Source organism: the organism of the source record quoted next (assembly GCF_019968985.1).
Source record: "MAG: Porospora cf. gigantea B chromosome Unknown PgB_NODE_70_length_47292_cov_119.444, whole genome shotgun sequence".
Lineage (NCBI taxonomy): Eukaryota > Apicomplexa > Conoidasida > Eugregarinorida > Porosporidae > Porospora > Porospora cf. gigantea B.
Genome location: NW_027179218.1, coordinates 1 through 19,570, shown reverse-complemented (window position 1 = coordinate 19,570; position 19,570 = coordinate 1). Strand labels below are relative to the sequence as shown.

At 54.7% G+C, this 19,570-nt stretch overlaps 16 protein-coding genes across 24 annotated transcripts; 8 read left to right on the top strand and 8 right to left on the bottom strand.

Moving 5' to 3' along the window:
- Positions 1 to 96: 96 nt before the first annotated feature.
- Positions 97 to 2,569, top strand: KVP17_000704 (uncharacterized protein; the record flags this gene model as incomplete). Of its 2 annotated transcripts, XM_068515464.1 has the most annotated exons (2): positions 97 to 132; positions 161 to 2,569. In XM_068515464.1, 2 exons carry the CDS (start codon positions 97 to 99, stop codon positions 2,567 to 2,569), a joined length of 2,445 nt encoding a protein of 814 aa, XP_068372236.1. The 2 variants fall into 2 exon arrangements, with proteins under 2 accessions (XP_068372236.1, XP_068372235.1); XM_068515463.1 differs by lacking the exon at positions 97 to 132 and having other exon boundaries at positions 491 to 2,569.
- Positions 2,570 to 2,604: 35 nt separating this feature from the next.
- On the top strand, positions 2,605 to 4,512 carry KVP17_000713 (uncharacterized protein; the record flags this gene model as incomplete). Its single annotated transcript, XM_068515474.1, has 1 exon — positions 2,605 to 4,512. The coding sequence occupies one exon, from the start codon at positions 2,605 to 2,607 to the stop codon at positions 4,510 to 4,512; it is 1,908 nt and encodes a 635-aa protein (XP_068372246.1).
- Positions 4,513 to 4,528: 16 nt separating this feature from the next.
- On the bottom strand, positions 4,529 to 5,514 carry KVP17_005186 (uncharacterized protein; the record flags this gene model as incomplete). The annotated part of the gene is made up of 2 exons (XM_068514992.1): positions 4,529 to 4,569; positions 4,602 to 5,514. 2 exons carry the CDS (start codon positions 5,512 to 5,514, stop codon positions 4,529 to 4,531), a joined length of 954 nt encoding a protein of 317 aa, XP_068372248.1.
- A 110-nt stretch (positions 5,515 to 5,624) lies between these two features.
- On the bottom strand, positions 5,625 to 6,182 carry KVP17_000689 (uncharacterized protein; the record flags this gene model as incomplete). Its single annotated transcript, XM_068515432.1, has 1 exon — positions 5,625 to 6,182. The coding sequence occupies one exon, from the start codon at positions 6,180 to 6,182 to the stop codon at positions 5,625 to 5,627; it is 558 nt and encodes a 185-aa protein (XP_068372208.1).
- A 74-nt stretch (positions 6,183 to 6,256) lies between these two features.
- On the top strand, positions 6,257 to 7,084 carry KVP17_000709 (uncharacterized protein; the record flags this gene model as incomplete). Its single annotated transcript, XM_068515469.1, has 1 exon — positions 6,257 to 7,084. One exon carries the CDS (start codon positions 6,257 to 6,259, stop codon positions 7,082 to 7,084), a length of 828 nt encoding a protein of 275 aa, XP_068372241.1.
- A 52-nt stretch (positions 7,085 to 7,136) lies between these two features.
- Positions 7,137 to 7,379, top strand: KVP17_000700 (uncharacterized protein; the record flags this gene model as incomplete). Its single annotated transcript, XM_068515455.1, has 1 exon — positions 7,137 to 7,379. The coding sequence occupies one exon, from the start codon at positions 7,137 to 7,139 to the stop codon at positions 7,377 to 7,379; it is 243 nt and encodes an 80-aa protein (XP_068372229.1).
- A 28-nt stretch (positions 7,380 to 7,407) lies between these two features.
- On the top strand, positions 7,408 to 8,465 carry KVP17_000687 (uncharacterized protein; the record flags this gene model as incomplete). Of its 3 annotated transcripts, XM_068515426.1 has the most annotated exons (3): positions 7,408 to 7,646; positions 7,673 to 8,386; positions 8,414 to 8,465. In XM_068515426.1, the coding sequence occupies 3 exons, from the start codon at positions 7,408 to 7,410 to the stop codon at positions 8,463 to 8,465; spliced, it is 1,005 nt and encodes a 334-aa protein (XP_068372202.1). The 3 variants fall into 3 exon arrangements, with proteins under 3 accessions (XP_068372202.1, XP_068372203.1, XP_068372201.1); XM_068515427.1 differs by lacking the exons at positions 7,673 to 8,386; positions 8,414 to 8,465 and having other exon boundaries at positions 7,408 to 7,650; XM_068515425.1 differs by lacking the exons at positions 7,408 to 7,646; positions 8,414 to 8,465 and having other exon boundaries at positions 7,761 to 8,390.
- Positions 8,466 to 8,568: 103 nt separating this feature from the next.
- Positions 8,569 to 9,246, bottom strand: KVP17_000685 (uncharacterized protein; the record flags this gene model as incomplete). Of its 2 annotated transcripts, XM_068515421.1 has the most annotated exons (2): positions 8,569 to 8,778; positions 8,818 to 9,246. In XM_068515421.1, the coding sequence occupies 2 exons, from the start codon at positions 9,244 to 9,246 to the stop codon at positions 8,569 to 8,571; spliced, it is 639 nt and encodes a 212-aa protein (XP_068372197.1). The 2 variants fall into 2 exon arrangements, with proteins under 2 accessions (XP_068372197.1, XP_068372198.1); XM_068515422.1 differs by having other exon boundaries at positions 8,569 to 9,246.
- A 455-nt stretch (positions 9,247 to 9,701) lies between these two features.
- KVP17_000707 (uncharacterized protein) lies at positions 9,702 to 10,241 on the bottom strand (the record flags this gene model as incomplete). The annotated part of the gene is made up of 1 exon (XM_068515467.1): positions 9,702 to 10,241. The coding sequence occupies one exon, from the start codon at positions 10,239 to 10,241 to the stop codon at positions 9,702 to 9,704; it is 540 nt and encodes a 179-aa protein (XP_068372239.1).
- Positions 10,242 to 10,293: 52 nt separating this feature from the next.
- On the top strand, positions 10,294 to 11,226 carry KVP17_000684 (uncharacterized protein; the record flags this gene model as incomplete). The annotated part of the gene is made up of 1 exon (XM_068515420.1): positions 10,294 to 11,226. One exon carries the CDS (start codon positions 10,294 to 10,296, stop codon positions 11,224 to 11,226), a length of 933 nt encoding a protein of 310 aa, XP_068372196.1.
- Positions 11,227 to 11,389: 163 nt separating this feature from the next.
- Positions 11,390 to 12,205, bottom strand: KVP17_000699 (uncharacterized protein; the record flags this gene model as incomplete). The annotated part of the gene is made up of 1 exon (XM_068515454.1): positions 11,390 to 12,205. One exon carries the CDS (start codon positions 12,203 to 12,205, stop codon positions 11,390 to 11,392), a length of 816 nt encoding a protein of 271 aa, XP_068372228.1.
- A 103-nt stretch (positions 12,206 to 12,308) lies between these two features.
- KVP17_000692 (uncharacterized protein) lies at positions 12,309 to 13,070 on the top strand (the record flags this gene model as incomplete). The annotated part of the gene is made up of 1 exon (XM_068515441.1): positions 12,309 to 13,070. One exon carries the CDS (start codon positions 12,309 to 12,311, stop codon positions 13,068 to 13,070), a length of 762 nt encoding a protein of 253 aa, XP_068372217.1.
- Positions 13,071 to 13,113: 43 nt separating this feature from the next.
- Positions 13,114 to 14,139, top strand: KVP17_000708 (uncharacterized protein; the record flags this gene model as incomplete). Its single annotated transcript, XM_068515468.1, has 1 exon — positions 13,114 to 14,139. The coding sequence occupies one exon, from the start codon at positions 13,114 to 13,116 to the stop codon at positions 14,137 to 14,139; it is 1,026 nt and encodes a 341-aa protein (XP_068372240.1).
- Positions 14,140 to 14,361: 222 nt separating this feature from the next.
- Positions 14,362 to 18,120, bottom strand: KVP17_000691 (uncharacterized protein; the record flags this gene model as incomplete). 4 transcript variants are annotated; one of them, XM_068515440.1, is made up of 4 exons in its annotated part: positions 14,546 to 15,067; positions 15,096 to 15,589; positions 15,627 to 16,951; positions 17,012 to 18,120. In XM_068515440.1, the coding sequence occupies 4 exons, from the start codon at positions 18,118 to 18,120 to the stop codon at positions 14,546 to 14,548; spliced, it is 3,450 nt and encodes a 1,149-aa protein (XP_068372216.1). The 4 variants fall into 4 exon arrangements, with proteins under 4 accessions (XP_068372213.1, XP_068372216.1, XP_068372214.1 ...); XM_068515437.1 differs by lacking the exons at positions 15,096 to 15,589; positions 15,627 to 16,951; positions 17,012 to 18,120 and adding an exon at positions 14,362 to 14,520 and having other exon boundaries at positions 14,579 to 15,028; XM_068515439.1 differs by lacking the exon at positions 14,546 to 15,067 and having other exon boundaries at positions 15,586 to 16,951.
- A 41-nt stretch (positions 18,121 to 18,161) lies between these two features.
- KVP17_000698 (uncharacterized protein) lies at positions 18,162 to 19,124 on the bottom strand (the record flags this gene model as incomplete). Of its 2 annotated transcripts, XM_068515452.1 has the most annotated exons (2): positions 18,162 to 18,266; positions 18,294 to 19,124. In XM_068515452.1, 2 exons carry the CDS (start codon positions 19,122 to 19,124, stop codon positions 18,162 to 18,164), a joined length of 936 nt encoding a protein of 311 aa, XP_068372226.1. The 2 variants fall into 2 exon arrangements, with proteins under 2 accessions (XP_068372226.1, XP_068372227.1); XM_068515453.1 differs by lacking the exon at positions 18,162 to 18,266 and having other exon boundaries at positions 18,282 to 19,124.
- Positions 19,125 to 19,158: 34 nt separating this feature from the next.
- KVP17_000705 (uncharacterized protein) lies at positions 19,159 to 19,485 on the bottom strand (the record flags this gene model as incomplete). Its single annotated transcript, XM_068515465.1, has 1 exon — positions 19,159 to 19,485. One exon carries the CDS (start codon positions 19,483 to 19,485, stop codon positions 19,159 to 19,161), a length of 327 nt encoding a protein of 108 aa, XP_068372237.1.
- Between the last annotated feature and the right edge of the window lie 85 nt (positions 19,486 to 19,570).

Genomic DNA, 19,570 nt, shown 5'->3' with positions numbered 1-19,570 from the left:
AGATTGGCCTTTCCCAAGGTTGGTTGAGACGAGACCTGCCCACTGGTGATGCAACCATTCGCGAGCATTAATCAGCATTAAGTCCTTTCGCTCAGCATGAGTGACAGTGAGTGGACTGCATTCGACTTACCGGTGAGAGGAAATGGGACGGATCACTTAGGGCACTCTCAACGAAGACCTCGAGCCGAGTTTCGAGCGGCCGGAGGCGCAGGGAGCTGTAACACCCCCCATATGCAGCCTGAGCCCGAAGGCGCTGCCTTGTGAGCCTGGAACGCCCCCTCCCGAGTTTCTCTCAACGCTAAATGTCGCTGGTGTTGGTGGGCTACCGCACACGACGTCTCCCATTCGGTCCTGTGTGGACTCTGTAGACATTTATTCCTGTTCCTGCAGCCCCGATCCAAGCAAGCACATCGATCAGCTGCTGTTGGTTCCTGGTACTCCTGTGACCATTAAGGAGTCCGCTTCGGCAGTGGAGTTGGGAGTGGATTTAATGGGGCTTGAATCGTCACCTTTCAGCCCCAACCCCGCTCCTCCACCAGCAAAGCGTGCCAAGGATGAGTCCTTCGATTTTTTCCCGACGGTCCCCCTGAGTGCGGAGGCGCTCACACCTGATGACATGGAGTTCCTCTCTCGATGTCCAGCCGTCACTCAGTCGACGCAGAGACGCATGTACAGCGACTCCAGTTCCAGCTCCAGCGATCTGATCGGCTTCGGCGCGCAGACCAAGGTTGCCAAACCAGACATGACACGTCTCTTAGAGACGGCCTGGGAGCCTCAAAGCCCCAAAGCGAGCATCGTCCCTCCCACTGTCAGCATTCTCGCTCAGCAAACTGCGCTCGCAACCCATTATCCACAGGCAGTGGCTGAGCGCAGCAAGCACTCCGCCATGGACACCTATGTGCGCCAGGTGGGAGAGCACACCGGTGACCGGCCTCGTGCCCTCGTGGAGGATTCCGAGCTGCAGGACCACCAGAAATCACGTATCTTCGTGTTGCACGAGCACGCGATCACGCCGATCACGTGGTACGAAGGCACCATGGAGAAGCGAGAGATTCAAAGCATGATTCTCTGTGCCTGCGACGCCATGGCTAACGAAGGAGTTCTTCTACGTGAGGTGTTCGACGTCTCGGACGATGCTGGACTCGTCGCGGATCTGAAAGCGAATGGGGAGGCCGAGGTCGGGGGGCAGCTCCTGTTCTACGGCGTGGAACATGAGGATCGAGTCTTCATAAAGAAACGGGTCTTCGCTTTCGAGGACTTCCACATGCTAGAGGACGGGCACACCTACCTGCTGGAGCGCGGCGCCCACCGCCCAGATCTGGCTGCGGTGGTGGGAGACCGCTGGCGAAGGCTAACGGTGCCAATCGAGCCCCTGTTGCACGCGGAGGCGCAAAGAGCTATAGCGAGAATGCACCGTGGGTCGAACCTGCTGAAGCATACTCGATTCGGCTTCCCTCACCTTCGGCAGTTCCAGCTCTCAACCGACTGCCAGCGGCTGCTATGGTACTCCGGAAAAAAAAGAACAACAGCCTGTGTACGGGTGCGAGACATTCACTCTATCCGTGTCAACAGCGACAGTGAGAAGCTTAAAAAGTACAAGATCGCCGTTCTTACCCACCTGAGCTTCGGCGTGGCGTACGGCAACCCAGAGCAGACACTAGACCTCACAGCAAAGGACGAGGATGAGTTCGACTACTGGGTTTGTGGGCTAAAGGCCTTGGTATTGGCAGCACGGGGAGAGCTCGCCTCGAAGGTGGATCTATTGAACCACTCGTTGCGGTTTGTGAAGGCGATGGAGGCAGAGAACGCTGGTGCTGTGTTTGACCAACTGCCTGCAGCACGAGAGCAACTTAAACTCGCGGACTGCGTCGATTTGCCACTGCATTCCCTAGAGGATATCGATACGAAATATAGCAGGTTGAAACGGCTGCATCAGAGTGTTGGTGCACAGGTACAGTGCGCTGTGCTGGTGCCGCCTGAGGCAAAGGAGACTGACGCTGGAGAGTTGCCTGAGGACTTCGCTTTTGTGGACGCAGATGCTGATTACCACATGGAGGCACAACGCATGCGTGAGCTAGTGTCTACGGTCGAGGACACATTAGCAGACGCAGCTAGTTATTTGGTCGAAGCCCGGTCTCTTCGAGAGGACCGAATTCGAAGTAAGATCAAAGAGACGAGGCTCAGCCTGCAGAGGTCGGACCTGGGTCCTCTGAGCGAGCTATTCACTCGAGCCCGGGTGCCGACAGATACACCGGGTCACCTGGAAAAGACGAAGCTCAAGTTGGCCAACCAGCTGCTCTGGCAGGCAGAGGTGGACCTTGAGAATGTGACTGATATGCTGGCAAGGCTTACGTCGGGTCAACGTGAGGCTGGCGTGATGGCCTCGCTTGCTTCGACTTTCGAGTCCTTTTGGCGGACCGAGAAACCCGAGCCTCGAAAAAATGACATACCTCCAGCTAATCGTTTTCTGAGGGCTCTGGCGTCGGTGGGCGAAGAGTCGTGGAAGGACTGGAAGAGGCAGAGGCACGCCCCGCCGCCGGCGACCAAGCACGTGAACCTCCTGGACTAATCTTGCTTCTGTACCAATAGAAATCGTCATTACCCATGTCTCTGCTGCCAGGGAGCCTCGCACAGTTCAGGGACCTGTCGTACTGGGCCAACTTCTTTCGTGCCCGTCGTGCGACGTTCGAGTGGTACGGAGAACCTCACGAGGTTCTGCCGCTTTTTGAGCGTCTGGCCGCCAATGAGTCACTGCGTGATAGAGAAGTCCTTCATGTGGGCTGCGGCAACTCGATGCTCCCCACGGCCCTCTTGAAGGCTGGCGTGGTAACGAAGATGACCAATGTCGACTTCGATACCGACACGATAAGACAGATGCAACGGGTTGAGCCCCGATTGGAGTGGCGGGAGGTTGACATCCGTGGAGGCGGCCTCAGTCGCCTGAACAGGAAGTTCTCGACGGTGATCGACAAGGGTTTTTTGGACGCCTTCTTAGCCGATGATGCGAAAGACACTACGCTGAGCATAGCCCGAGAGTACTTTGACAGCCTGATGCCCCTGCTGGAACCGCGATGTCGAGTGGTTATTATATCGTTGTGTCAAAGGTACATTGTGGAGGCGCTTCTGAAGGTTTTTTACTTGAGACCCGATTTTTCGCTGCGTGTGATACCTTTTTCGTTGAGCAGCGTGCAATCAGGATACCAACCAACAATGCTAGTTTTGGAACGAGAGGGCCTGGGCACCGATTCGAAGCTCGGCTCCCTCAAGCTTGACCTGGCATTCGAGACGCTGGACGACTTGGACTTCTCACCGACCAACATACTCCACCTGCCCTCAGTTCTCAGCTCCGTCTCCGTGGCGCGTATCGTCCGCGATAGGGTCAGACCAGTGCAACCAGGGTTCTCCCGTTGCGTCAGCCTCACGAACGGCATGGAAGTGGGCATATACGACTCACAAGACATCCACGAGGGCACAGCAGCTATTGTGGTCCCCCTTGGCAAGGAAGCCAGTTGGTTGTTCTCTCAGCCTGCGGGCAACGAAGCGCTCTGCAAGCAGCTGGCGTGTGGACGGCTGTTGCTCCTTCGGCTGACAATTACGTTGGCCACCCAGCCAGCAGAGGAGGTAATGAAGTGGATCAATGCTGAGGTGGCTCCAGTTTTGCGGTCATTCGCTCTTTCTGAGGGAAGCATCCCCGTACTCGCTTTGGACGCTGAGCTCAACAAAAAGCTCCCTGTGGACCGAGTATGTGAGGCAGGCTGGGCCATTGAAATTTACGACGTTCAAGAGTCAGATATGCGACGACGACTAATGGTCTTCGAGAGCCATGACCAGGTTGCTCAAACGGAAATAGCGCTGGACACGAACCTACGCCCTTTGAAACGACGGCTGCTGTCGGAATACCTTCACGGCTTCGCGACCTGCCTCCGGCTCCTGCCGTCGACGGCCCAGATCGCCGTTCTGGGCCTTGGTGGCGCAGCGTTCCCGAACTTCGTGGCGACCGCGTGCCCTAACATGACCTTGCGAGTTGTAGACATCGACCAACGGGTAGTCGACCTGTGCCACCGACATTTTTTCTTCGAGGAGGGCGAAAGATGCAGCGTGCACGTGCAGGACGCAGCGGAGTTTGTATCACGATGTACGACGTCGTTGGACGCGATCTTCGTCGACGTCAACAATGACGACCCCGCCTCCCCACTGGTGTGTCCAGCTCCGGCCTTCCTCGAGTACGAGTTTCTCAAGGACGCCAAGAGCAAGCTGACTCCGGGCGCGATGTTGGTGGTGAACATGGTCACTCAGGACGATAAGCTCTTGCGGAGAGCTGTTGAGTCACTGGGGACGCTGTTCCCGCACGTATCACTAGCGAGAACGAGCGACGTCAACGTCGTGGTGGTGGCTTCAGAGGTGGTCATGTCGGATACGCTCTGTGAAGCGTCCAGGGCCATGGAGGCTGAGTGCTGGGTCGAGGATGGCGAGGCTCTCGAGTTCAAATGTGGTGGTTCAACAGTGCTTTGATAGCGATGTGGCGCTTCTATACTTGTGTGGCGTGGGTAGAAGGCCCGGTCGGCTCTTCTGCGGGAGATCGTCAAGGGAGAGCCCCTTACTCAGGCTTTCGGGTTTGCGAATTCCCAATCCGCTCTCTGATGGCGGAATATTAAACTCTTCGTCATGGAAATGCACAGAGGCTCGAGAGGTGGAAGGTCGAAGGGACGTGAGGCTTCGCGCTGTGGCTGTCTGGAGCATTGAACAGAGAGAGAGTAATGAATTCGGCTCTGCGGTTTCAGCGTGCAGCAAGTCGTCCAGAAACGCTTGGTCTGCGCGGGTCAAATTAGGCCGCTCCGTCATCTGACTGGGCAAGGGACTATTCTGGCTGGGCATCTGGCTCAGCAGCTGCGAATCCCAGACCGATGTCAAGGCCCGCGACTCCCGGTCCTCAGTGATACGGTACGGGGAGATCCCATTAGGGCGGTGGCGGCCACAGCAGACCAACTCCTGGCCCGTGGCCTCACGAATCCGCTTGCCAAAACACGGCCAGCATAGAAAATGACCGCAGCTGACGCTTTCGACTAACACAGTATCCCTACAACCGAAAACACACCCGGAGGTGGAACCTTGAGGTATGAACTTCTGCACGGTGCACCGAGCATTCGTGGGAAACCACACCTGCCGATCCAGCAAGAGCCCCACGACATACTCACTCCGATTACACATGAGCCGGTGGAATCCGTCGGAGCTCTGGCCAAGAAAGTCCACGTGGTAGTGACGATTCATGATCGCGTATCTGCGGTCCATCACAACGAAAACATCAAGCACCACTTGAAGCATAGCTTTCAACATTGCAGTGGCATCTGTCAACGGCAGCGACTCCAGACAGGATCCGAACCTCTGTAGCTCGTGTTCGAAATCCTCTGCGAAGAATTGGAACCGCGATACCGCCGCAACATCCTCGCTGGCCTCCAGGCACTCCTCGACCCTCTCGAGGGCGTAGAGCAGGCCTTGAGTCCGTAGCGGAGCCATGCGTAATTGGGTAATAGTGCGTTAATGTGAGTGTAAAACGTTCAAGAGGTTCACACTTGGGAAACCCAAATAGGATTCTAAAAGCGTTAAAGTCTGTTTGAGCGTTAATACTATTTGAAATGACTCTTAAAATCGTCGTCAACCTTCTCCATATTCTCCTTCGTAAGCATAACACGCTGCACCTCCGTCTTCACCGATTCAAATCCCAGGTTGGCGTAAATTCTCCGAGCAGTTGGGTTTTCAACGGTGAGGTCAATACGCCCACAACGCAGTCGTGAAGCCAGTGCCACCATAAACTGGCACAATTTCGTCGCGGCACCGTTTCTTCTGAATTCCTCTCGAGTCACCACTCGTTCTAAGCGGGCATCATACGCCCTTCCCATGTGTGGCAAGCGCAAAAGCTCGCCGAATGTGACGATTTGGCCGATGTCGTCTCGCACAACTACGTACGGGTGGTACCACGGATTGGAGAACACCTCATTCAGCATGTCATCGTCATGTGTCGAAGGACATCGACTAACCAGCGGGACCAGTTTCAATAACTCAGGGTAGTCATACTTTGTTGCCGGACGGATAGTGCATGGAGTTCCATTGCACAATACTTTCACAACAGCCTGCTCTTCAGCTACAGGAGCGCAAATCAAAGGGCAACTAATGACCGAAACCATAATGACGAATTCTCTGCGAGTGACTAAGGCATGTGGGGTTGTGTGGGCCGGCGGAAAAATAACCTATTTTACTCATGCTCGACTTTCGGCGAGCTGTAACCCGGTTTGCAGGTGTCCTCGCGCGGAAGCCATGCGGATTTCTGACGACTGTATCGATCCGAGTCTTCTCACGAGTGTATGGAGTGAATATGGAGGAGGCCGCGGAGTCTGATTTCGGGAGCTACAAAACGTTTCAAGATTTCTTTTGCCGGGACCTGAAGCCGGGAGCTAGGCCACTCTCAGATGTGGATCTAGTGTGCCCCGTGGATGGTTCGTGCAGTCAGACGGGCATCATGGACGGCGATCTACTCGTGCAGGCGAAGACCCAGCGATTTCGCTTGGACGACCTACTCGGCGGTGACTCGGATGAACTGACGGCTGTATTAAACTGCGGCACCTTTGCGACGTTGTACCTGCATCCCAGAGCTTACCACCGCGTACATATGCCTTGCGCTGGGCACCTGGAGAGCATGATATACGTGCCAGGAAAGTTCTACTCCGTGCGTCCTTCCAAAGTCGAGAAGGTCTCCAACCTGTTCGCCGAAAACGAGCGAGTGGTGTGCGTCTTCCGCTCTGACTGCGGATTCAAGTTCTGTATCGTCCTCGTCGGCGCCACGATCGTGGGAAGCGTGGAGACAACCTGGGCAGGAGTGCTGTCGCCAGCCGGTTCCATCGTCAAAACGACATACGAACCAGGTGAAGTGTATCTGGAAAAGGGCCACGAAGCTGCCCGATTTCGAATGGGATCCACAGTGATACTAGTCTTCGAGACAGGTTCCGTAGCTCTGTCGCCAGCACTCTTACCAGGCGCATCCGTGTTGCTGAATTCGCCTCTGGGGAGCTTCTGTAGAGCGGTGGCATAGTTCACAATTGTGTGTGACCCCACTATGGTATACAGATTGTATTTTTGGCCGCATGCACATTCAAGAATTGGCGCAGAATCCGTGGGTGAGAATTGCTGCTCTTGCGCTGCTGCTGCTGCTGCTAGTGGCTTGCTACTGCCTCGGAAAGAACTATGGCAAGAAAACAGGATTGCAAACGCAACGCAAGCGGTCTGCGAAAAGACAATGTGAAAAGCAACAAGAACCAAAGTCGGTTGTGGTGATTGTTCCACCTGGCTGGATTGCCACAACCGCGCCAGCTCAAGAAGTGCCTTGAAACGTTCAAATCGTCGTTAAATTCCTAAATGCTCGAAGACGACCAAGCCGGCTGCGCGTACAGGGTTGCCCAGCAGCAGATGCACGCGCTGCATCCCGTGCTGTCTACGCGCTTTGCGTTCACGTTCTTTCTTGCGATGGGTATCCTGTTCACGACTTTCGGAGGTGTCTTTGTGCATTACTCTCTAGACATCACTGAGTGTAACCACAAGTACCCCACATTCAACCGTGACCAAGCCACCAGCTGCACTGATCGAGACTGTTACATGTGAGAGAGGGAAGGACGCTAAACAGTGACACTGTGGTGACGCTTGCGAAAGAGGACTGCGTAGGGCTTGCAGCTGACGGCTCGATCAAAGGACCCGTGTTCCTGTATTACGCCATGACAAACTTCTTCCAAAACCACCGAAGATACGTGATGTCGCGTTCTACCTCCCAGCTTACGGGGTCAGTGGTGACTGACGTGTCGAAGCTGTCAGAGTGCAGTCCTATGATCACTGCCGAGGACGAGCGGATCATGCACCCCTGTGGATTAATAGCATGGTCGGTTTTCAACGACACGTTCACGGCTGCAGATGGAAATGGAAATGCAATTCCTCTCGACGAGTCCGGAAACGCCATTAACTTCAACGTGGATGCGACGTTCTACAAGAATCCCACCCCTGAAGAGGTGACCGCCAACAAGGATAAGGTAGACTTCTGGATGAACCCGCTGGTGTTTCCTGGGCAAGTGGAGGATCCACATTTCATAAACTGGATGCGTCTTGCGCAGACGTCGAACTTCAGAAAGCTTTACGCACGAATTGACGACCCCCCACCCTTGCCCTGGACTCTTAGAGTCAAGAACCGGTTTCCCCTGGTAGGCAAAGGCACCAAGGCAGTGTTGATTTCCACCGCCAACTTTATGGGCGGCAGGAATATTTTTTTGGGCACACTTTACATCACCACGGGGCTTGTTTGCTTCGTCTTCGCAATCGTCTTCTGCGTCACGCTGCGAAAGAAACCGAGGTAGGTCTGTGGGAGTGGATCACACAGAATCTATGGAGATGTGAGGTTCATGCTCCAGTCAGAGTCCAAGAACAAGTGATCACCAACGCACACCGATTGGTAGGAACGCCGCTGGTTTTCGCGCCAGCGTTGGCAGCGTCTTTTGTGTCCGTTCGTCGCTGCGTCAGAAATGTTTTCGCGCCTCACTTCAGAAGGACCTGCAGGGCATACTGCATTTTAGCGGAATCCCAATGGATCTGTATTGAGTGTTGGTCGATCTCTAGGTTTGGAATTTTGAAAGCTATACTCTCATAGGGCTCGGCAGCGAATATGACGTATTGGAAGTCTCCGTCAGGGGTATCTATCTTCTGTTCCCAGGCAGACATGAAACGGTGGCGAGCCAGGGCGCCAGACTGGAAAGAGTGACAAAAAACTGGGGAACGGCAACTTACGCTGATCTCAGGGTAATCGACCTCGAACAACAGCCCTTTACGCGCTGTCTCGGGACAGCGTAACTTTGTCACCTTATACCCTGGTCGTCCTATCCGTACACATGCCACGCCCTTCCTCACAACGGACCTTGGCGCCGGCGACGCTGTCTGGAGTTCCATCTTCTCCTTAAGTAGTCGGCGATTCAGGTGCGTCTGGTGCTTTCTACCTTGTGTGTGGCTGAGGTAATTCGCTTCGTTGGGATGCAGAGTGAGACAAAGACGGCACTCTATTTGACCCAGGTGGTTCTTCTTGATGTAGGGGTCTTTGGAGAGATCGATAGTCTCCATAGCGAGCTTTCGCATGCGCTCGCGCCTCTCCTGGGCCATGTCCTGTTCCGTAGCGGGTGCTCCACTGCCATGCTTGTGACCAACACGATTTTGGAAGTCCATATTCGAGATTTACTTGCGACGATTTATCTTCCCATCGGATGTTCACGTGCAGGCTTGTGCAGAATCACCAGAAATAGAACACTGTCAGAAACGAACCACCCCTGACATGCATGTGTGCACATCCGTCTTCTTCTGTCTTCGCCAAGCCCATCCCCCTCGCCACCCCCAGTAACAGTCTCAGGGGGCGGCCCTCTACCCTCGATGCTTGGGACGTGTGAGGCAGGAGGGCGTTCATGACTCAGACGTCACCGCGTGTGTCTGTGCTGCGTTCGCCCTATTCCTGTTGACTCTGTGGGGCGCTGTGCTGTTCAGAGGTCAACCCATCACGTGGGAAAGGAAGGAGGGTCGTGATACCGCAACCCTTCACAACCGGGACATAGAAGCGGCGTCTCCAACCCTTCTGATGGACATCTCGTGACCCCCAGTCTCACTCATGACTCTAAGGCTGTATGTTGTTACACTTGACTTTTCTCCACAATGTCGTTGAGCACTTCCACTGCTTTCCTCACGCGTCGATCGTCGGCCCCCGTAGTTCGTGGCATCTGTATGATTCCCAGGTGTGGCTTGTACCCGCGGCTGGAGGAGCGTGCGTGCCGGCACCACCCCTCTGGTGCCGGAGGGGCGTTCGTCGGTTGTCGCGCAGGGGTAAAGGTCTGCTTGGCCCGTTTAGAGGGCCCCCAGAACCTCTTAGGGGGAGGAGCCACAGACTCCGTATTGGCGACGCGCTGGTGGGGCCTTCTGGTTTTGGCCTGCAGGTTGCAGGTCAGCTCTGTGAGTCGCCTCGAGCTCAGGCCCCAGCCTGTAACATGCGACGTTGTGGGCGGCTCGTCGCTCTCTGCGTTCTCAGTGAAGCGGAGAAGGCGGGAAACGTGGTCAACCGAAGCAGCTCGGTGCAGTTTGACCTCTCGACGTACGAGCGCCGTGGGAAGGCCGCATGCGGCCTCGAAATGCTCTGGCTCGCAGGTCAGCTTGGCGGCGTCAGGCTCCATATCCATCACTAGATATTCGCCCCTCAGGTCGAGTCACATCCAGTCAAAAAGACGCATAATGTGGTGCCTGGCGTGCGCACTGGCGGTACATGGGCTGGCTGGACTGATGGGTTCACCCACAGACTCTGTGGGGGACAGCGTGGAGGTGTTCAGAGCTATGGCTGCAGACTGTTTAGATAGTTCGAGGTGCTTTGACAACTGCGGGAAGCACTTCACACATGGCGCTGAAGGACTTCGGTCGTTGGCCAGGGTTGTCGGGTTTCCCAATCCCCACGATATAGTCACGCCCTCCATGCTTTGTCGGCATCTCCCTGTCAACACTGCGTTCCTCGTGGTCACCAGCGGCTCCCTCCGCTCTGTGGGAGTTCTTGAGGGCTTCCAACTGGCGCTGGTATCCAGCCGGTGGAGGCCCCCATCTAGCGAAAAGTTTGGCATCATTTTTTCCCAGAATGATGGTCAGATTAGTCGCATCGTCGACGTTCAACCGCGACCGTGGGCGCCGCGTGTTTTAAAGAGCCACGGGCTGTCTGGTGTTCTCGACGACGTGATGCTCCCAGTCTGGGCCGGGCTTCAGACCGTCTCCCCATTCCTAGGCCGGCTGGCGAATGCCACGGCAACTGAGAGGGTCTTGGGCGTGATGCGTGCGGATTCCGTGGACATCCTTGACGTTTTCACACCAGTCGCATGGTCAGTCTCGAGTTTGAACGCTCTTCTAAAGAATGCGCTTAAATCGCCAGCACTTGACATGTGGGTTATTCTACCGCTGTTAGCGTCGCTGTGCTCGTTAATTGTTGCCTTACTTAAGGGCGCGCCCGACGAAACCGATCCCTACACCAATCGCACTTTATCTGGTCTCTTAGATGCGCCGGTCGATTCGCCAAGGAAACGGTTTAATACGGAGTGGCCATCAGCTCCATGGTGGGCTCTGGAGGACAGTACGAGCCCACGCGAGGTACACTCGTCCCCTTTCCAAAATGTAGCTGACTTTTGAATTACCACAACAGTCGTCTGTATCTTGCTTTGTGTCATTAATTTAAAAATATACAAAGATATGGGATCTGTATTCGTTTGTGTGATTATAAGGTGTATTCGTTTCTGCTCCTAGACACCACCATTTTCACCATACTTCGGCGGTTTGAAATTAATTAGAAGTCCTACTTCGTACAGTGGATGGCGGCCTGCAGAGGCTTATCAGACGGACGGCTTCTCTCCAGGTGCTTGGAAATCTGAAGAAGTTTCTCACATAACTCTCGATTCGTCTGGTAAACACATCTCAAGAGCTCGAGTTCGACGTGGGACTTATCCACAAAGAGAGCGAATGAGACCGCCTGCGCGGTCATTAGGATAGCCGGGAATAGTCTATAGAGAAGCTGGACCTGTTCGAAGGGCAGCCACGCTCCCAGAGGCGTGTATTGCACGAATGATACCATCCCGTGGCCCTGTCGTAGTTGGAGGTCCATGGTAAACATGCCGAGGCACGCCAGTCCGGCTACTTTTCGGGCCAGTCTGAACTGTGTCGGCGTGCACAGCAGGTAGCCCAACACAAAGAGGAGCACGTTCATGGACGCCGAGTTCAAAATGGCAACGGGCGCGGTGCTTTCGGTGAGGTCCACCGTCTGTAGGTAGTCGCCGTAGAGCCCGTAGGCCTTACGGGTGGCTTTAGGGAGGAGAATGGCCTTCACGCGTTTGATTTCGTGAGAGGTGAGTGTCCTGACGCTAATGTCGTCGTTTTCGGCTGCGTTCATCGCTCTCTCGAGGGCCTTCTCAATTTGGAATGTGTTCGCTTCAGGTGTGAGCCCCAACATCTCGAAGTAGTTTGGACTTCGCTGTACAAAGGCTCCCACAGCAAAGGCTGCGCAAACCCCCAAGGCAACTAACACCCGGAGGCGCTTGGCGGCCCCCTTCGGAGAGCAGGCCACGATAACTACGCACCAACCGACCAATGTGTGGACAAGAATGTCAGGTGACATAATGACGATTTGGGAAAGGCCTCTCAGAATAACTCAGCCAATTGGACCTTCAGCTGAGTTCTGATTCGAGAGCTCCAGATGTGTGCATCTAATAAATTCTGATATGTCGGACGAGGTGCTGACTCGCCAATCCCTCCGCAGGGCGCTAGGTACGGTGCTTCGAGTTCTTCGTGACAAGGACATGGAACGAAGTCAGGTAGCCAACGAGATTCGTGAAGCGTTGGACGAGAAAACGAAGCAGAGCATCGAGCTTGAGCGGGAGAATGTCGCCCTGACCGCCCGGCTTGATTGGCACCGCGAGTCTCTACCTGACGGTATGACTTCTACCCTGGAGCGCAGTCTCTCGGAGATGAAGGAGGGGTTTATGGCGGCTCTGGTCGAGGTGGAGGAGAAGCTAGTCCAAGCCAAGGCACAGTGGTCTGCAGTCTACGACAAGCTCCTCCATCGAATACGCGAGCTGGAAGACGAGCGCACTTTGGACAAGAAGACCGTGGCTCGTCTAGAGTCCGAAGTGGATGCCCGCAACTTTGAGACACAAGCACTACTCGACTGTCTACAAGAATCTGCTGATGTCCACCTTAGCAAAACCCAGCGAAGCCGAATGCACGCTCTTCAAAACAAAGTCAATGCGCTCAACGCACAGCTCAGCGAGACCAAGCAGTCGCATGTGGTGGACGCTGTCTGGATCCGCGTGCTTGAAGAGGAGCTGGGTCAAGCCCAGGCCGAACTGGGCGACCTGCTCAAGAAGATTAAATACGTCGGCACCAAGGTTGAGCAAAAGGACAACCTGGTGTCTATGTACCTTGCGGAAAACGAGCGAGATTTAGCGGAATGGCAAGAGCAGCAAGTGATGGAGGCCACGTAATATGACCCCACCGGTGCAACTGGAGATTTTATAAATCCGTAAAATGCCTAGGATTCTCTTGACTGGTGGCTGTGGTTACATCGCCAGCCACACAGCGCTCGACCTACTCTCACATGGCTACGACGTTACTGTCCTGGATAACCTCAGCAACTCCAGTGTAGTGGCGTTGGAGCGCGTGAAGGAGCTGAGCGGCAAGCAAATTGAATTTGAGAAGATAGACGTGCGCGATAGACAAGCGCTGTTCGCGCTATTCCAGCGGACGAAGTTTGATGGAGTGGTTCATTTCGCAGCTTTGAAGGCAGTTGGCGAGTCGGTAGCCAAGCCCTTGGAGTACTACGAGAACAACATGACGGGCGCTATCAATCTGCTTCAGGCGATGCAGGCTAACGGGGTGAAGACCTTCGTGTTTTCAAGTTCTGCAACAGTGTACCGGCCGAAAGAGACACTCCTTAATGAGAATGATCCTCTTGGGGCCTCGAACCCGTATGGACACACCAAGGTTTGGATAGAGCAGATGCTGCAGGATTTGTTTACGTCAGACAAGGAGTGGAGGATATCCATCTTACGATATTTTAACCCTGTCGGCTGCCACCCCTCTGGACGCATAGGCGAGTCACCGGACCAGCCGATGAATCTTCTTCCGTACATTCAGCAGGTCGCTGTGGGCCGGAAGGACAGCCTCAAAGTTTTCGGCGACGATTGGCCAACACGCGACGGCACTGGCGTGCGTGACTACATCCATGTGCAGGACCTCTCCGAAGGCCACGTTGTGTCTCTGAACGTACTTCGGAAGCAGACGGAAGGGTGCTGCTTGGTGCATAATCTGGGACGTGGCGAGGGAGTATCAGTTATCGAGATGGCCAACATATTTGAAAAGACTAGCGGTGTTAAGATTCCGTATGAAATCGTCGAAAGGCGAGCAGGAGACTTGGCTACTGTGGTGGCTGATCCCTCGAAGGCTGAGGCCGAGTGGGGTTGGAAGACCACCCACACCATTGAGGAGGCATGCAGCTCTGCCTGGAAATGGCAGTCTGAAAATCCTTACGGGTATGAAGATAAGAAGAACTAGAAGAACTGATATGACGACTGCAAGAACTGATATTATCCATCTTTGGCAGGTGCTTTGTTTACCTTTTAACGAACTGGAGTTCTGTGGAGTGTTGTTAGTAAACATTGGGCAAATGTTAGCAACGTCAGTGAGAAAACCACAGGACCTCAGGTCTTAGGTTTTCACTTCTTGCCGGGACCTTAGGTCTAAGGTTTTCTTGCCGGGACCTTAGGTCTAAGGTTTTCACTTCTTCTTGCCAGGCAACATCCGACCTACCGCTTCGAAGGTGAGGTGGAGCTTGCTCAACGCCGACTTCTTGGTCAGGCCAACCTCGAAACCGCCGACGTCATCTTCGGCCACCAGATAACGCGAGACGTACCGCTCGAAGCTAAGAAGCGTCAACTGGAACAATGATGAGACAACAGGCTCACAAGTGATGAGACAACAAGTAGGGGCTTACGAACTCTGGATCCAAGCCGATGTCGCGCAAACCTTTCTCGCGGACCTTTTTGGTGTCGGTTTCTCCCAATTTGCTAGAGAGCACCTTCCAGTCGTTGAGGTGGTCAAACAGAAACGACCACATTGCCTCGAACGCGTCAGGCGCCAACGACTTCCAGACAGGAACTCCGCGATACACCGCCTTTATGGCCGCAATCGGATTGATAAGGAAGCTCTTGACGCTGACGTCGATATGAACCGGTGGGAGTTCTTGACGTCGTGTGGAATACTCACTCAGCGCTGAGGTCTGTTTGGCAGGAGGCCGGCGTAGACTCTCCGCTTCCAGCCCGCTGAAGGGACTGTCGTCAAGGAGTTGGGGCACGTCCTTGCTCAGCTTCGTCTTCTCGGCGTGGCGACACTCCAGGTAGACTTCGATGCTCTTCTCGAAGTGGGTAATGACGTAGGCAAGCATAGCCTCATGGTCATCGTCGGCGTTCGATGTCAACAGGAGCTGTATGTCGGGTTTTCTTTTACCTCACCCCTGCCTCCTGCCTAAGCCTTTGAGCGTTGAAAAACATCCCCGGGATCTCCGCTGCTGGATGTGAGTGCATATGCACGAAGACTGCGTTAGGCAACGCAGATTTGTAGTGGTTAAGATAAACGATATTGCAGCTCTTGACCCTAAAAACCCAACGCCGTTCTGGAGTCAATGATTGCGCGGCACGAATCGTGGTCAGATGGAACACGAGCCGCCGATAAAGGTGGAAAAGGCGGGACAGGTCGTGAGGGGTCTGGTTCAGCAGCCATTTTTGGTAGGTTGGAACATAATACCGACTGTTGAGACTCAGTGACCGCCCGAAGATCTCGAAGATTATAGAATCGTCCATGGGTTTGGATCGCAGCTCGTGCTCCTTGCAGTAGGAGTTCCCCGATCGGAGGTTCAAATACTCCGCAGATGTCCATCGGGGATCCGACTTCTCATCCACGACGCCGTAAACCTCGCCGTTAACGCCGAATGGGCTTAGGAGTTCAGCTGCAAGAGGTAAGCGGCTGCTGAGATAATGGCTTACCTGCCGTGGGCACTATGCAAAGCCGATTGTCAATACGTAGCAGCTCTTGCAGCATAATGCACGTATCCTCGTTCAGTCCGCAGATGAAAAGAGGGCTGTTCGCTACCTCTTCAATTTTGTCCTTTCGTTTCGTGTCGTCCTCTGAATAAGTCCGGTCGCGGAGATGACGCTCCCGTTTAAGGAAGTGGAGCAGCGTGATGGAGTGTGAGACAATGAGGCGGTCGATGAAGATGGTGGCTTCCAACAGAGGGGCGCCGTCAGTTCGTAAGGCGTGGAAGAATATTTTCCAGCCTGCGCTCACGAACTGCAGGATCTCGTTTGACGTGGAGTCCAGCTCGAGCGCTGGAAATCGGCGGAACGCCTCCGCCACGCATAGGTCCACCGTGCACATAGAAAGCGCACCACTGATCGCAAGGGTATCCACACGCTGGCTGCACTTCCTTAGCAGGCTGGCCAGGCCACGGTGGAAGACCCGTCGAGGGCTCGGCCACGCGCCGACGGCACTGTTGCGTATGGGACTTGTGGTCCCTGCGTCAGGGTCAGTGCGGTTGCTGCGGTGGGCTTCTTGTAGCATGCGTGTCGTTAGCGTGATGTCCTTTTGGAGGCAATCGTTCAGGATGGTCCAGGTGTAGGTCTTGTTGCCCGGTGGGAGAGACCACAGAGCGAATTCCCTCAACTGTGAAAGTATTCTGTACATCCCCGACAGCCGCGATTTCTGCACAGCGTCCAAGAAGACCTCGAGACTGACAGGTCGGAATTCTCCGAGGAAGCCGAACTCCCGAGCCCAGGAAGACAAACTAGCGGCATCGACACACAGAGTTCCAGTCTCAATGTTGTCCACCGACGGCAGGACGTGATACGCGTTGTATTGGCGCTGGCTCCGGGGCAGTAGAGACAGCCGAGCGATCCGCGTTGCCACAGCGTCCGCCGCCAACAGCGGCAGAGGGCAGAGGCCTCTCTCGTCTACGGGAAAGATGCCCAGCCCACAGGCTGCGAGCAGCAGAGTAGAGAATATCGACCTGAGGTCCACGGCCGCAGCGCATGTGAGGAAAACAGGAGGCACGCGGTATACGAATACTGGCAGGCCACAGCGGCGGGAGTACGAGAACACCTCCTCGGCGGCGATTTTCGACCAGGCGTGGCCGGCAACAGTGCTAGTCGCTACCGGGAATCGCGATTCCAGGTCCCTCACGGAGACCTTGCACCCCTTCTCGGGAATCCGTTGTATGTCGGAGGCTGGATCAATTGGCGTTCCATAGCGTCCGTAGGTCAGTACGGGCTCCCAGACGTCCAAGGAGGACACAACGTGAAGAGGCTTCGGACGACTGGGAGACAAACGATGAACATTGTGAAACGTTGAAAGAAAAATGTGAAGTAAGGCTTACGTGGTAATACAGAGCCTTAAGACATGCTGTAATGCGATTAGATTGGAGGCCCGTGGGCTGCCAGAATAGAGCTCCAATTCGCGTTTGTTCGCCCCGGATCCTCCGAAGTGATAAACGACGTCGGCTGATTCAGCCAGATGACGGAAATCCGTCATCGACAGACCCATCAACGGCTTCTCAAAGTCGCCCTTCATCGCTTTGATCTGATTTTGAAAGGAGGGGTGCCAAAGGTTGGATTCTTGCAGGCCGACAATCACCCTTTGTAGCGCGGACTCCTTTGAGTTGGCACGGACCAGGCAGACAAACGAGGTGCTGGGCGCGATATGCAGCAGAGAGGCCAGCACCAGCGACCCAATGAACCCCGTTGCGCCGGTGAAGAAAGCCACACGAGGCTGGCTTCCTGCGTATTCCTCCTTCCGCAGCACCGGACTGTCAGCGAAGGGAAGTAGTCGGCGGAGGGCAAACACGTCTTGCACAGGGTGAGCGTCCGAGTAGACGGACTCGCGACAGTTGCGGAGAGTTGGGCGCTCCCACTCCCCCTGTTGCTTCATGGTCGAGAACCAGCCGTCGTCAGGTGACGGATGAACCTGGGGTCTCGAGGCAGCCAGAACCGAAGAGACGTGGAGCTTGGTGCTGCTCTCCGTATTAATAGCATGCGGAATATTGCCCAGCTCGAAGTCAATGCCGGCAGAAGTTTGATGCATCATAGTTGTCAGGGTCTCCTGCTCCTGTAGATCGCCGAGGCTCTCTCGCATGTTGTTGGCATGTTCGAGCTGTGAGAAGGGAGTAATTTGTTCTGAGTCGGAGTTTTCTGGCGGACCAAGATCTTCATCCAGTTGATCCGCGATCGCCTCTCCGCTGTCAGCGGCAAGGTTAAAAGGATTATCATCGACCTGATCCACTGTCGTGTCGTCGTCGGGAAGGTCCAAAGCACCGTTATCCACCTGATCCACTGTCGTGTCGCCGTCGGGAAGGTAAACGCTGCCGTCATCCATCTCGTGACTAACTACTGGAGAGTGGAGAGGCTGCCCGACCTTTTCAGGTGCTTCCTCACAGACTCCGTCGTCAGCGATGCAGTTCTCACCACTTTTGCGATCAGTAGCATCCATCAATCAAAACCCCTAATAACCAGAAGTGAATTTTTGTCAAGTCAAGCGCTCCAGGCGCGATACTCAGTTTTATCTGCTGGCAAGCAATACTTCAGGACCAGCGCCAACTTCACCTGCTGAACGCGCAACAGTCGCTGAAATGAAGCCTGAGTTAGATGCTATTAGTATCTCACCAGCCGCAGCTGCCAAAATGCCTGGAGACAGAGAAGGGATGTCTTATGAGAGAATAGGAGCTGCAGTCCGCGAAGAATATGCGACTTGGAAGACAGACGCAAGCGGGAGAGCGCTTTCCTGGTCATGGCATTCCTCATTAATTCTACCAGCCGTTGTAGCTGCGAGATTCTCCAGGAATGCTGCTGCAGAGAGCGCAGCGCCTCTTGCAGGCGTTTGTGCTGGCACCTTTCTGTGACTCCAGCTACCCGTCTGGTGGTCTCGTTGAACCTGTCAACAGTCCGCCGCATGACGTCAACACCCGCCCTTAAAGCGGAAAGGAAGGCGGCCATCTGGTGACTCAGGAGGTAGTCCGTCATAACACGTAGTAATGTATGTGACTGCTTTTGCAGTTGCGTCCTGAACTCCTTTTGCAAAATGCGCTGCTGGTCTTCATGTTGATGCCGAAGGGCTTCTAAGCGTTCCTCCGACAGCGCCCTCTCGACGGCAACCAGCACATTCTTTGCGAAGCTGTGCTGCACAGCCGCGACGCAGCGCCCGAACGAACGCACCAGAACGCCAACCAACTGCTCCACCGCGCGCCTCGTGCCGTCTCCCACAACACGTGCAGTCTCCAACAGCAGAACTAGCTGCTGCCTTTGTCGGCGGCGCACCTGCGCCGTTACCCAGCGGACGATCCACTTCGTTCCGATCATTTTCACTCGAAACCCCAGATTGACTTTCAGGAATTTTTGTGTTCGACTCAAATCTACTGCTGGCTCAAGTGGCCCGAATACCGCCCGTCGTTGCCTTTCCAACTTTTTGATCCGAATGAGGTCGTCAATGGAGATCATCTGTCAAATTGCCGGACACGATTCCATAAATTTTTCACGTTCCACAGCAGGCGCCGATGCTCAAGCCTTTGCTGGGGTGAAGCTTCATGCCAGCCTGCTTTGTGGTGGTCGAACCTCGTTGCTGATCTCTGATGGTCTTGGTTAGCAATACGAAAGCCTCGGTGACGCTCTCGTCTTTCAAAGCACTCGTTTCAATAAATGGTATGCCGTACTGCTGAGCCAACACTTTGCCCTCTTTGCTAGTCACCTTGCGGGAGGCATCCAAATCGGTCTTGTTTGCGATGAGCATTTTTGGGATGTTGGAGTCGGTGTAGTCGCTGAGTGTCTTCATCCAGTAGGAGACGTCTATGTCGCACTCCATAGGAACCCACTTTCAAAGCTGCTCCGACATGTAATATCGTACACCAGCGCAATGCCCATACTGGACCTAAAGAACACCGGTGTGA